This window comes from Zea mays, chromosome 2 (genome assembly GCF_902167145.1).
Source record: "Zea mays cultivar B73 chromosome 2, Zm-B73-REFERENCE-NAM-5.0, whole genome shotgun sequence".
In the NCBI taxonomy this organism is placed as follows: Eukaryota; Viridiplantae; Streptophyta; class Magnoliopsida; order Poales; family Poaceae; genus Zea; species Zea mays.
This window is the reverse complement of record NC_050097.1, coordinates 238,689,937-238,702,886: the sequence shown is the minus strand read 5'-3', so window position 1 is coordinate 238,702,886 and position 12,950 is coordinate 238,689,937. Positions and strand designations below refer to the sequence as shown.

At 42.6% G+C, this 12,950-nt stretch overlaps 1 protein-coding gene across 1 annotated transcript; it reads right to left on the bottom strand.

Moving 5' to 3' along the window:
* Positions 1-3,533: 3,533 nt before the first annotated feature.
* Positions 3,534-11,767, bottom strand: LOC100273889 (uncharacterized). The gene is made up of 4 exons (NM_001360486.1): positions 11,627-11,767; positions 11,126-11,376; positions 9,854-11,036; positions 3,534-4,060 (listed from the first exon to the last, which is right to left on the bottom strand). Exons 2-3 carry the CDS (start codon positions 11,348-11,350, stop codon positions 9,912-9,914), a joined length of 1,350 nt encoding a protein of 449 aa, NP_001347415.1. The 5' UTR covers positions 11,351-11,376; positions 11,627-11,767; the 3' UTR covers positions 3,534-4,060; positions 9,854-9,911.
* Between the last annotated feature and the right edge of the window lie 1,183 nt (positions 11,768-12,950).

Below are 12,950 nucleotides of genomic sequence, written 5' to 3'. Positions count from 1 at the left end.
AACACTATGCTGAATAGTGCGGATCCGATTGTGCAAAAGTTACTCGATCCAAAGCGCAGTTTGTTGACAAGTCAAACATCCTATGTGGATCCGATCCGACATATCTAGCTTCGGCTCCGTGGCGAGAAAGCACAAAACATGCTTCTTCTTCTTTTTTTTCCCCATTTGGCGTTTAGTTGAGCACACTAGAAAGGAGAAAAATCAACGTTGCTACGGTCTGTACCAAAATAGGTTTCAAATTTGACTAGACTATATATATATATATAATAATGTTAGTGTTTATATATTGTAAATATATTTTTATAAAATTACAATATGTAATTACAATATGTAATTCATAAAACGCTTTGTACAAATTAGAAATAAAAATTGGATTTTTAAAAATTAGGTTACTTCCAAACATGAACTTTTGGCCTTAGTAGAAGACAATATTATGATGGCGAGTTAGTTAAATTAGAATTGCGTTCTAGAACATATAATTGTCTCAAAAGGTCCAATATACATACACTATTGGACCTTTTGAGTAAGACTGAATAAGATCTTATGCAAATTAATAGTTTTCGTATGTAAGATAGAAAACTGATATTGACACTCTAAAGAAGCATCTCCCAATTGATTTACCTAAGAACAAGTTTTCGCTTTAAATCATTGCAATTTTTTCCCTCTTCTCCTTTTTTGAGTTAGAATAAAAAGAAAATTTTAAAATAAAGCAATTTGGCATCTTTGGCATAATCTATATTTTCGCGAAATGGATCATAATAAAATAGATTTTAAGTATCTAGAGAAGATTCATTTGGAAGTAACTATTTCCTGGCCCACACTTTTGGTGACACAGGCACCGACACAGATGTTTTCAGGAGCTGGTGCACTACCTGTTGATATGTAATCGGACGGCGCATGGAGATTTGAATGACGTGGATAGCGTAGCGTGGCTGCTTTGTCCCGGCGTTTAATATATAGAAAAGAATAGAATAGAAAGAAAGAATTGTTAGTTTGACCGAAGTACACACGGTCATAGAGAGAAAAGTCTCTAGGTTTGTTTCTTATAGTATAAGAACACAACACCCATAACAGGAAAATGAAGGGGATGACAAATTGGTTAATTTTTGTCGGCGGGCCACAATATAATATGGCTATTTTTATCGTTTAATCTGCAATAGCCAAATATCGACAAAAATTACTTATTCCCAATCGATGAAAATGAAATATTTTTTATAGGTAATGCCTAATTTTTGCGGGCCTTTGGCTTACGAAAATTTACTAGAGGGGTTACCGTTGTAACCGTCCATACCTATACAAGCTAGAACATAGTACGTGCATACAGAAGATATGTTATATATACGCTCCGCTAGAATAGCTGACATAATCATTGATTAAACCTTGGAGAGACGTAAATTTGTTGGATGGTACAAATTAAAACCTTGGAGACGCATCTATCTCACAATTAACAGTAACAGACATACTAGAACAGCTTTCTCGAATATACATCCGAGAGCTACAAATTATTCAGATGGTCGTATATCAGATGCATGTAGATTCCATTAATTGCAACATATTTAATAGTAAACTTTAAATAACCAAACTTTAATCCTAATTAATTCAAACAAAGCCTAATACTCTACACATACGTCTTCATGTGGTCACACGGCGGCTTCATTTCCACGGAGGCAAAAAAAGGTGGGTTGCATTGCTCGTCGCATCGCTGTCCAGTCCAGCAAGTCGTCGGCGTCGTCGGCGTCGTCGTCGTTGGCGTCGTCGGAAGCAAATATAAATAAATGGGCATGCATGAAAACTACCCACACCCTTCCTTTTATTTTGTTTGGCTGATGTGAAGCTTTCCACTCACCTGAAAGCGACGGTCTCGGGGGCAAAGATGTTCCTTTCATTTCATGTGTGGACGGTCCCTGGACGCACGTAGACTTCAGCGTTGATTTCTATCACTGTGGTCGTCTAGGTCAACCACAACATATATCAGTCCACGTACATCAGATCAGATCTACATGGACAGTCACTAACCACTCATATTTTCTAACAGTGTTTAGCAGATTTTTTATTTTATTCTATATGTGCGTCTGAAAGGGGAGATGAACTAACAGCAAAGAGAAATTAGTTTGACCTTAGGGTTGAGGATGAGTTCCGATGGTTGGATTTAGATTTGGATTAGAAAGCTAATAGAAAACATTGAAAGAAGAAAATATTTTCGCTTGAGAATGGGGATACAAAAGTAGTAGAAGGACATGCTAATCTCAAAAGTTTCATCACTGATTTTTACAAGAGGGTTCATTTGGTGACCTAGAAGAAAATTCCTTCACTTTAGATGAATTCAATAACTTAGATATTTTCTAGGTCTCTAGCTGGGAGAATAATTTTCTCACATGTAATTTTACAGAAGGTGGAATTAAAGAGGCCATATTTTCAATGGAGCACGATAAAGCCTACGACCATATGAATTCGCTACTGGAGTAGATTGAGGGGGATTGAAGAAGATTAAATCCCTTTCTAGTCAAAATTGAATATAAAGGGATTCAATCCCTCTCATTCCCCTCCGGTTTGAGTGGAACCGAACATGCCCTAAAGGGAACCTGGTATAAATGATTCACGATCTATACCACAGAAAGACTTAGTAACTTGAAAGGAAAACATCTATCATCCAGAGATCACCTAGTTTTGTTTAATTTGGTTCTTACTATCGAGGGGAGTGCTCAAGAACCCATTAATTTATACAGATTCCTTATATAGAGATGTGAAACCTCTTAAGGGCAAAGCAGTTATTTACCTACATAACCCTAACTAGAGTTACTTAACAGTTTTGTGTATAAAAGATAGACCCCGACACCCAGGGGTGACGGCAGGGGGCATAGAGGGGCAATGTCCCCCTAATGCTTACCCTAATTCTATAGGGACTGTTAGTTTCTTTAGCCAATTCTCATGTAAACCATGCAAAAAATGCTTCTAACAACCCCTTAGGGCCCGTTCGGTTGTTATGGAATGGAGTACCGGAACTGTTTCAAGCCGGATTGCTTCTCTAATTTGTATAAGTTTTGATCAACAGGAACAATTCTTGGTGCGTTCCTACAGAAACGAACAGGCCCTTAATCTAATTTAGTCCCCATCTCAGATTCTGGCTTCGGCCCTAGAGAGCTTTCCCTGCCGACGCCACAAAACCCTAACCGAAGAGTTTTCATTTGACGCCAGAAGACTACCCAAATTTTCTACACCTCCGTCCCTTTCGCGCCATCACCGGTTAACCCATCGTTCCCTGCGCCACCACCACCGTCGTCTTCCTCTCTTTACGCGGTCGTCCTCTCCATCATCCTCGTCTTCCCCATACGTTGTGAAGAACTCAAATCCAGTTACGTACAGCAACGTATATATGCCAAACAATCGGATCCAGTTATGTACACCAGAAGAAGAAAAAAAGGCATATGTATTATCACACCACATGAAGAGAACAAAATAAACACCACTGCATGCATAATAATTCAGAGCAAGTCAGCAAAATCTCCAGATTGAAAAAAAAAAGACAAATGGCTAAAAACCGGATCAAACAAAAATAAAAACACGCACACACACACACAGGCTAATGTATAATACAGCATCCCTTTGGTTGGTATACATGCTCACCCGTATACAGCGGACATCTCTTTCCAGCTTCTGTTGGAACATGGCTTGACTTCTAAAATATGTGCCGCAACAATTACTACTACATCTCATTTCAAAACTCCAAAAGGCCTCACCACGCGCGTACGAACCAAAACTAGAACATGACCACCACCCCCGCAAAAACCAAAAAACAAAACAAAAACAAAACCTTCACGAAATGTTTCTGTATATCCATCCGCGCTCCTTTCCTCTAGCTAGCCTAGCAGCTTCCACCTCTAGCATGTCGGTGTTCGCAAACCACGCCGCTGGGTTAGCTACACAAAAACTAACCTGTGTATTAACCTGACAATCACCGACCGATTCACAGCCGTGTGCGCCGGGATTGCCTGGCTGAATGGGTGTTTCTTTCTTCTACTACCCCCAAGTGTAATACTCGCCGCCCCCTAGGAACTGATGCCTGCAAAAAGGAGCCATCGTGTCATTGTTAGAACTAGAACTTTGATTCGTCCTCAATTTCTGTCCCGCGGCAAAATAAATCCATTTCTAAAACATAAACAAACGAAGAAGAAAAATCATATGTATACACAGTTCAACATCGATCTGGTACCAGAAAAAAAATGAGTACTGCTACTACTACATAGGAAGAGTTCGTGTTCAGGATAATGAAGTTGGTGGCACTCTGACTAGACAGATGCTCCATGCATGAAGATCCTGCTCGGCCGATTTAAAATCTATATCATACGTTTCTAGGACACCAGCTGAGCAGACGACTGAAATCTCAGTGAAAAATTCTACTGAGATAATCTTTCTAAACCAAAAAAAAAAAAAAAATTGGTGTTCTGGCAGTATGCTGTCTGGTGTATCAACTCTGCTGGCCAATATTGGCCAAGTATTTAACAACTGCAGCGAAATTCTCGTTCCAAGATGGAGCAATCACATTTCGTATTACACCCATAATGGGTTCGTAGTACCAACCAGATGATCTATTCACGAAAATGGACTGCCCGTCCTAATTAGAATCTAGTATATCTTACATCCCTAGAACACAAGTTGAGAAAGATATCTTTTCAAGAGAAATAAAGACCTCCTAGCATGAAGCTTCCTTGTGCATTATTCACTATGCTTTCAGTTCAGTTTTAGTCTGGTATAATAATAGCTAGCCATAGCAAAAATTCTCATTTTGAATTGCAACTGGTTGACTTTTTTTAAAAGATATCTACAGGCTCTATTAGACTTCATGTTATTAGTTTATAGACAGAATTGGCATAATGACAGAATGTAAAAAAATAATCAACAACAGGACAGAATCTCCAGAAATCTAATCGATTAGACGCAGGAAAATGTGAATGCTATCAGCCATTCATAGTAGCTTTTCAGCGTTAATTTTCAGAAACTCTGCTCTAGTTCGAATACAAAGGTGAAATAGCATGTACTGACTTGTCTAAACATTGTTTTCATTATTTCGATTAGTATTGGTACCCTTTCGAGTACGACAAAGAGATGATTTCCCATCAATTTCTGCATCTTGATAAACAAGTACATACAATAGACAAACCACTGCCTCTATTGTACAATATAACAACAATGCTGGGAATTTTACTGTTGTCAAGAAAAAAATGCTTCAGCACTTAGAATAATGGATTTAATAAACCCACTGGTGGAACTACTTATGCTTTGAACCCGTGATCTGATGACTCAATGGAACTACTTATGCTTAACTGATAAAAGGAAAAAGATACAGTAAGAATCTCACAAAAAGATGGAAAAAATGATGAGATGACTCTTATTCCAGGAATCCTAGTCATCGCTAACCAATGTCCTCTATGTCATTAAGGTATGTGTTTAAACTTGAGAAAAAGAAACTTGAAATACTAAACAACATCCATTATAAGACATTCAGTAGCTAAGGTGTTTTCCATTTCATTGTGCATAAAACAACGAAAAGAAAGAAATGGAACATATGTCCAGAACTTAGAAACCAGGAACTAGGAACTTGGTCACGTTCCTCGTTCCGGGAACGTGGAAACAATCATGTTCCCATAGTGTTAAATCCTAGTTTTAGTAGCGTACCGCATACCACGTTCCCGTTCCTCAATCCCATCGATCCAGGAACCTTGTTACTAAGGTCCAGAAAGCAATATAATGGTTGGCTTTGTGGTGTTTTAGTCTAATGTGAATAAGATTCTCCTTAATTTTTTAATCAGCACTTCCATATTGTTGCTAACTTGCTCTGCATAGACATTTGTAAGTATATAAACTTTCAGCTTGGGTAACTAGACAAACTAGTAAAAACTATCGTAAATCAGCTATAAATTGGTGCAAAAAGTTGAGTGGCTCGTTACAAGTATTGATAACTAGTTTTATAATTTTTCATAGTACCTAGTTACAAGTATTGATAACTGTAAGAATATTGTTAGCACGACAAGTGTTGTGGTTTTGCTTGATGCAGAGCTCTACTGGGTTAGAAGAAAACAGTAATCAGGAACACATCCTACAAAGTTCTAGATTATGTGTACCAAAGTTGTAAGATTAAGACTTAAGTGTATTTGTAGCAAAAATATTTGACACACAGTATGCTAAACTACATTAACAACAAGTAAAATTTGCATGTCTGCATAAAGTAGTTACAATAAAAAAAGGACAGACTCTGTGCCAGAAGCTCCCACATGAGTGAGATCTAGGGAAGCGATAAACTGAGGCAAGCCTTCAAGCTACTTCAAATCCATGATCTGGTGACTCAGTGAGACAGCTCTCACCACTACACCAGACATGCCCTTCATAAATGAGTTATGATATGAAAGTTTAAAGCTAAGGAAACCATATTATGCCATGATAGATTCTACAAAAGCAGAGGCATTTCCCTTATCTCAAATCCAAGTTTTGTCAACCTTCCTGATGACTATTTTACTTCTTCAAACAGCACGAAAGCAAATGTAAAAAATGTAATAGCATAGGAAACAAGAGCACAAAAGTTTCAATTTTTTGGACCATGGTGCAAACTCCTAATGATTAATTGATGATGTAATAAGGTGCAACATATTTGAGTAAAACCATTCACTCTCGTCTAAAAAAGAATCAACCTTCATGTTAAATACATGATGCTGTTAAGAAAAGCTGATGGTACGACCCTCTTTTTCATAATCTTTTAATCTGTTTGCAACTCGTTTGACGCGATTCTCGCTTTTCCACAATCTTTTGCGCTCGATTTTCTAGGTTGCGGCTTCATTGAGGACACGGGATATGTGCTAGAATCAGAATTCTTCAAAACACAAGTGAAACCTCTATTCTCCAAAACGTCCTCCAAAACCACCGCTCTAAGATGCACAAACAAATAGGCCCACTACCTAATAATTCGAAGGGCAAACCTGGTGCTATGGTGAGAGTTGTCTCACTAAGTCACTAGGTCACGGGTTCAAAGCAGTCTCTCTGCATTTGCGGGAGGAGTCTTGCCTAGGTTTATCCATTTTCCCCAGACCCCACTCATGTGGGAACCTCCGGCAGTGGGTCTCTTTTTTTTCAAACGACACAGGAGAGCTCGTGTCATTTTATTAAGAAGAAAAGAGGGGGAAGACATGAATGTTAGCTCTCGAATAGGTTACAAGGAGGGCAGCCGCGCCACCAAAGTCCAAAGCTACAACCAAAGCCACCTAGGACCTAGGAACTAAGACCCTAGGCTATGCTGGCGAAGCAACAACTCCTGCAGGGCAGCAACTCCAGCCGAGCACCACAACACACACTCGGAGGACACAGCCTGCATAAGCTTTTGGGTGCAGGGACTAGCGCCCTCAAAAACACGCAGATTGCGATGCTTCCGAAGCTCCCAAGCTACTAGAATGATCAGGGATAAGGCCTTTCTTCAAATCTTTATCGACACCCTTGATGGCCCGGCACCACCAGTTAGAAAACTGAGAGCAGTCCGGCTGCGGGGCCGAAGGGAGGAGCCCCAATCTGTTAAAAATCGAAGTCCATACTTCACGAGCAAACACACAGGACGTCAAGATGTGTTGGATGTTCTCGTCTGTTTGGTTTAGGGTTTAGGCTTTGCAAATGCGGAAAATTTCTTCGTTTCCGCGGGGTCAGGCTCACGTGGTGCGGGGGGAAAAGGCGCAGAGCGTGCGAGCGGGCAGCTGTGCAGGTTGACGAGCGCATGCCCGCAGGCAACCAAACATAGGCTCTCCTAGGCATGAGAGAGAAAACAAGCAACCAAACACATCCTATTTGCACACGTTCAGCATGGCTACCAGGAGCCTGGCTGCTTGGAGCAGTGCAGGCTAGGTTGGGAATACAACCAATCGGGCCCTAAATCTTTAGGTATATCACATCCTTTCAAGTCCCCTTTTATTGCCTCTTTCCATGTCAACTTCAGTCTTCCCCTTCCTCTCTTCTCATTACAATTGCGCCTTAGGATCCCCCCACGCACTGGCGCCTCTCGATGTCTCTGTTAGACATGTCCAAACCATCTCAATCGATGTTGAATAAGCTTTTCTTCAATTGGTGCTACTCCTAACCTATCACGATTGTTCCAAATTCGATCTCTTCTTTTATGGCCACAAATTTAACGCAACATATGCATTTCGGCAGCAGTTATCAGTTGAACATGTCGTCTTTTTGTAGACCAACTTTTTGCACCATAAAAAACAGATCTAATCACCATCCTATAAAACTTGATTTTTAGCTTCGGTGGTATCCTTTTGCCATATAGAAACCCAGATGTTTGACGCCACTTCATTCACCCAGCTCTGATCCTATGGCTAACATCTTCATCAATATCCTTGTCTCTTTGATTCTATGGCAAGGTCTCATGTCAAAATTAAATTATCTAGCAAAGCTAGCTCAATTTTAGGAATTAACAATTTATGGTACTATGGTAGTACGACCCATCTTATTCTATACCAGCGTGATGCACTATGCTGCTTTTACACCTAAGACAGGAAGTCAAATCATAGAGGAGAATCGACAAAAATACTAGCTGCAGTCATATATATGTAGAAAGCTTCTACCCGCTCGTCCTGGAGCAGTGGAGCACCCCTCCATGAGCGTCAACTGGCCATGACTGGCAGGTAGCGTCCAGCTCAGGAATGGAGCCAGATTATTCAGTTCCGAGCACTCTGGTAATCATGTCGCTGGAAGTCCACTTCCAGTCGAATATCCTATCCCAATATCCCCAAATAAAGGGCAAGAAGCTTGCACAGTGCTTCTTGTACAGTTAAAGCGCACAATGCAACACTAAGTGCAAGGGCCAATATATCGGTGACTTAAAATAGTTTGATTTTCTCCTGCGCTTTCGAAAAAAAAATAGTTTGATTACAATTCAGTTCTACAAGTCTACTATTAACCTTCTTTCCGTAAGTTGTAACTCAACTGAAGAAAGCACAAAAATGCTTAGAAAATACAAATAAATCAAATACTCGACTTGAATACATGGAAACAATAGAATGACCCATTCACTATGCTGCAAAGTAGCAATCAAACTGTGAAGATGCACATGTCACGGTCATACACAGTGACAAAGCTAATGCTGAAAGCAAGAAGGGGCCAAACGGATCACAAGAACTTACTGCTGTGGGCAAGCATGGCATCATGAGCTGCCAGATAGCTAGCAAGCTTGCATGCAGCTGGCATCTAGTCAGTTAAGGTCTAATGATAAGCAGGAACAGACAAAACAGCTATGCATGAAGCTATGCGAGCAGACTGCATGGAAATATGCATGCACTTGTGGCGATCCTTAGAACTTGACGCATGGCAAGGGAGGAGGGGGCAGGGCCCTCTATGGTCCCAATGTAGCTCCACCAGTGTTCATATGAGAACGAGTCTACTAAGTGTTTTTATAAATGTACAGATTATCATCCATTGTCAAGTTCTATATATGTCATAGGAGTACAGGACATCAAAACTACATGCTTTCTTGTTTTATTTTGTCATGGGAGAGCATCACTACATCTGCCAGCCAATACATAACAAAACTCAAGGTTTAATTAGCATGGACTAAGCAAATGTGTTACAGGTCCAGTACTCCAAATTACTTAAATTATAAATGGAATTAGAGGAGCCCACAACAAAGGCAGTGCCATGAAACTTGTATACAGATTGAATAGATGCAATGCTTTCCTAAACCAAAGAGGAGACATGCTTCACTTTTTCCCCCGACCATTGAAGTAATTAACACATTTAGAACATACTTCCTTTTACAGAAAGGACAATGTATGTGCAATTAATAGTTTCAGAGAAAAATGCTGAAATCGAAACTGACCTCTGCTTGGCTGATTGTTGTTAACAGGGTAGTTGCCCATGTGACTTGCTGACATGTATCATTTAATAGTCGGATCAACATTTCCAATATCATGAACAAAAGAAGGCATGTCAACCTCAGATGATGCGAACCTCCAGGCTGTGCCACCATAAATAGAGCTGCTCCCATATGTATCTCGATTGTTTACTTCATATGTATTGCCTGCTGCAGAAAAAGGCTCACCAATTGTACCAGTTGAGTTGTTCCTGCCATAGCTACCAGAAGGCAAACCAAAGTTATTATCTCCAGTTCCACGACCAAGGTTCCCTGACCCAAGGCTTGAAATGTTGTCCATCCCATGAGCAGAAGGAAGACCTCCCCAATTGTCACTGGGAAGACTGACTTGGCCCCCATTCCTAGGTGAAGCAAAAGCACTCATATTTGTAGGATTGCTCGGGTAGTTTAGACTCCCATTACCCCAAACATTCCTAGACATGGAACTCAACATTGATCCCGGAACATCATTAAGGCCAAGGTACCCAATAGGGCTACCCAATCTGTTCGAACTTGCATTGAAGTACGAACCCATTTGCCTCCCGTTGGAGTTGCTGATGAAACCAGAGCTTGCACCAAATGTTCCGCCCAACCCACCTTCAACATTCATGCCCATCCCATACCCTGGTCCAAAAGAAGAGAACCCATTTCGTGCACCTGAAATCAAGCCATACCTTCCATCCACCCTGATGCCGTAACCTCCTATGGGGTTCGGATTGTAACCCTGGTTGAAGCCATTGAGGAAGCTATGAACCCTGTTCATAGCATAGTTCTGCCCCACTCCCACAGGTGAGCGTGCGGCAGGTCCAGGCGACTGCTCCTTTGGAACAGCCCTCTTGACCTCAACCATTTTACCATTGAGCTCATGGAAGCTCTTGTGCAGGGCTTTGTCCACGGCGTCTTCTGAATCGTAGGTGATGAATCCAAAGCCCCTCGGCCTCTGCGTGTTGTGGTCGTACATCACAACCACATCAGTGATGACGCCAAACTGCTCAAAGTACCTTCTGAAGTCAGCCTCCGTGACGTTCGAGGGCAGGCCTCCAACAAAGATCTTCCTGGTGCGTCCCGGTCCAGGTGACCCTATGCTGCTGGCGTTGCTCTTGGTCACAATACTGTGGTCGTCCCTGGGAACAGCCTTCTTTGCTTCCACCTAAATCCAAACGCACGATTCAGCTGTCAGGGTAAACAAAAAAAAGGAAGGAGCTTTACAACAGAATTGGCCCTGAAACACAAAATTACCATTCGTCCGTCGATCATATGTTTTTCCGTAGTGACGCGCTCGGCGACAGCAGCATCGGCGAAGACCACAAAGCCGAACCCGCGGGCACGCCCCGTGCTGCGGTCCCGCATGATGACGGCCTCGGTGACCTCGCCGAAGCGGCCGAAGTACTCGCGGAGGCGGTCCTCGCTCGTCTCCCACGAGATGCCGCCGACAAAGAGCTTCCCGTGGTCGGCGGCCTCCATCACTCCCGCCTCCCCTCCTCTCCCCACTGCAACCACCACAGACGCACGTCACTGCGTCAGCCAGGCAACGCCGAACGAGAAACGAAGCGGCGGGTTGTCCACATTCCCGCCGCGCGCGGCTGGATCCTAGCCGAGCGCGACGCGGCGATCGCGGAATTACGCGCGGGGCGGGCGAGATCCGTACCAGATCCGGCTGGCCCCGGCGCGATCCGGCGGACCGGCGCCGATCGTGGCAGAGCCCCGTACGAAGAGCAGGAGGGGGGTCGGGACGCTTACCGGTCGGCCCGCGGCGGCGGCGAGGAGGGATCCGTCAGCAATCGGAGGACGCTCGCTGGATGAAGAGGCGGAGCAGAGGAGGAGGAAGCGTGGTGCGGCGGAGGAATTATTGAATTCGGAGAGGAGAATGGTCTGGTTTACATGTTGGGGAGTGGCGGAGGGATGAATCTCTTCTTCTTTTACATGTTCCATATCCGTACAAAGCTAGCCTTCGTACACACAGAACCACAGGCGCTCGCTCCGCACCAAACACGCCCATAATGGGCCGGACGGCCTTTGCTTCTCGGACACGGGCCGGGCTCCGATCCTCCCCAACTTGTCCTCCTGGGCATCACTGATCTCATAGTTATCACGGGCCAGGTCGCGCTCCCTCGTTTATCATACTCTCTATGTCACTCTTTATTACACTCCATATTTTAAATTTCACCTCATGAATGTCCTCAAAACACTAATTCAACAACTATCTTTTATCTTGTTTCATATGTTACGGGACTAATGCCAAAGGTAGGCTTTAGCTGCGCGGACACGAAGACAATAGCTTCGGACAGATATTATACACGCATAACTAACGAAGCGATGCAAGATCACGAGAAGTCTTCAAAACTTGTTCATTGAGATAGCAGGAGAAAAAGACAACATTACCGTCAATATTTTTGATAGCTTAAATGTATAGGGCGCTCCGAGTCCGCGGGTCACCCGGGACGTCCCCAGACGACGTAGAGTCGCCTGGAAATTAAGACATCAACTCGTGGAAGAGATCTTTACTTAAAGAGATGATATGGGTGGATCTTGCCCCTCAAGAAGGGCGAGATCCTAGGGTCGTTTTGGGGTCGGTAGGCCACCTAAGATGGAATGATAAAGAAAGGTTCAGGGTTTAGGGTTTATCTTCATCATCATCACTTGTGGATCATCCCCAGCCCCATTACCTTTCGCTAGAAGAAAGTGATGGTGATGAAGATAATCAGCCATCAACATCATCCTCCGAGGACGAAGAAATAATCCGACGCGTCGAAAAGGTAATGGGGATGATCCACAAGATTAATCTAAAGGGTGTGCCCATGCAGGTCGAGGATCTTCTCTTTAACATTGACAGAAAAAACAAATAAAGAGAGTATGCTTCACATGCGGGGAGAAGGGCCACTTCAGAAACAGTTGTCCAAATATGGTCGAACTCACAAAGGGGAGGAGCAAAGGTAAGGCGCTTATAAGTGAAAGGCAAATGTGCCCTTGGGGCATTTCTATAAATGTTTTGATGATTAGATTCCCAACACATTGTTTTGGATGATATGTGCTAAGTGTTAAAGAGATGCAAATCAAGAATCAA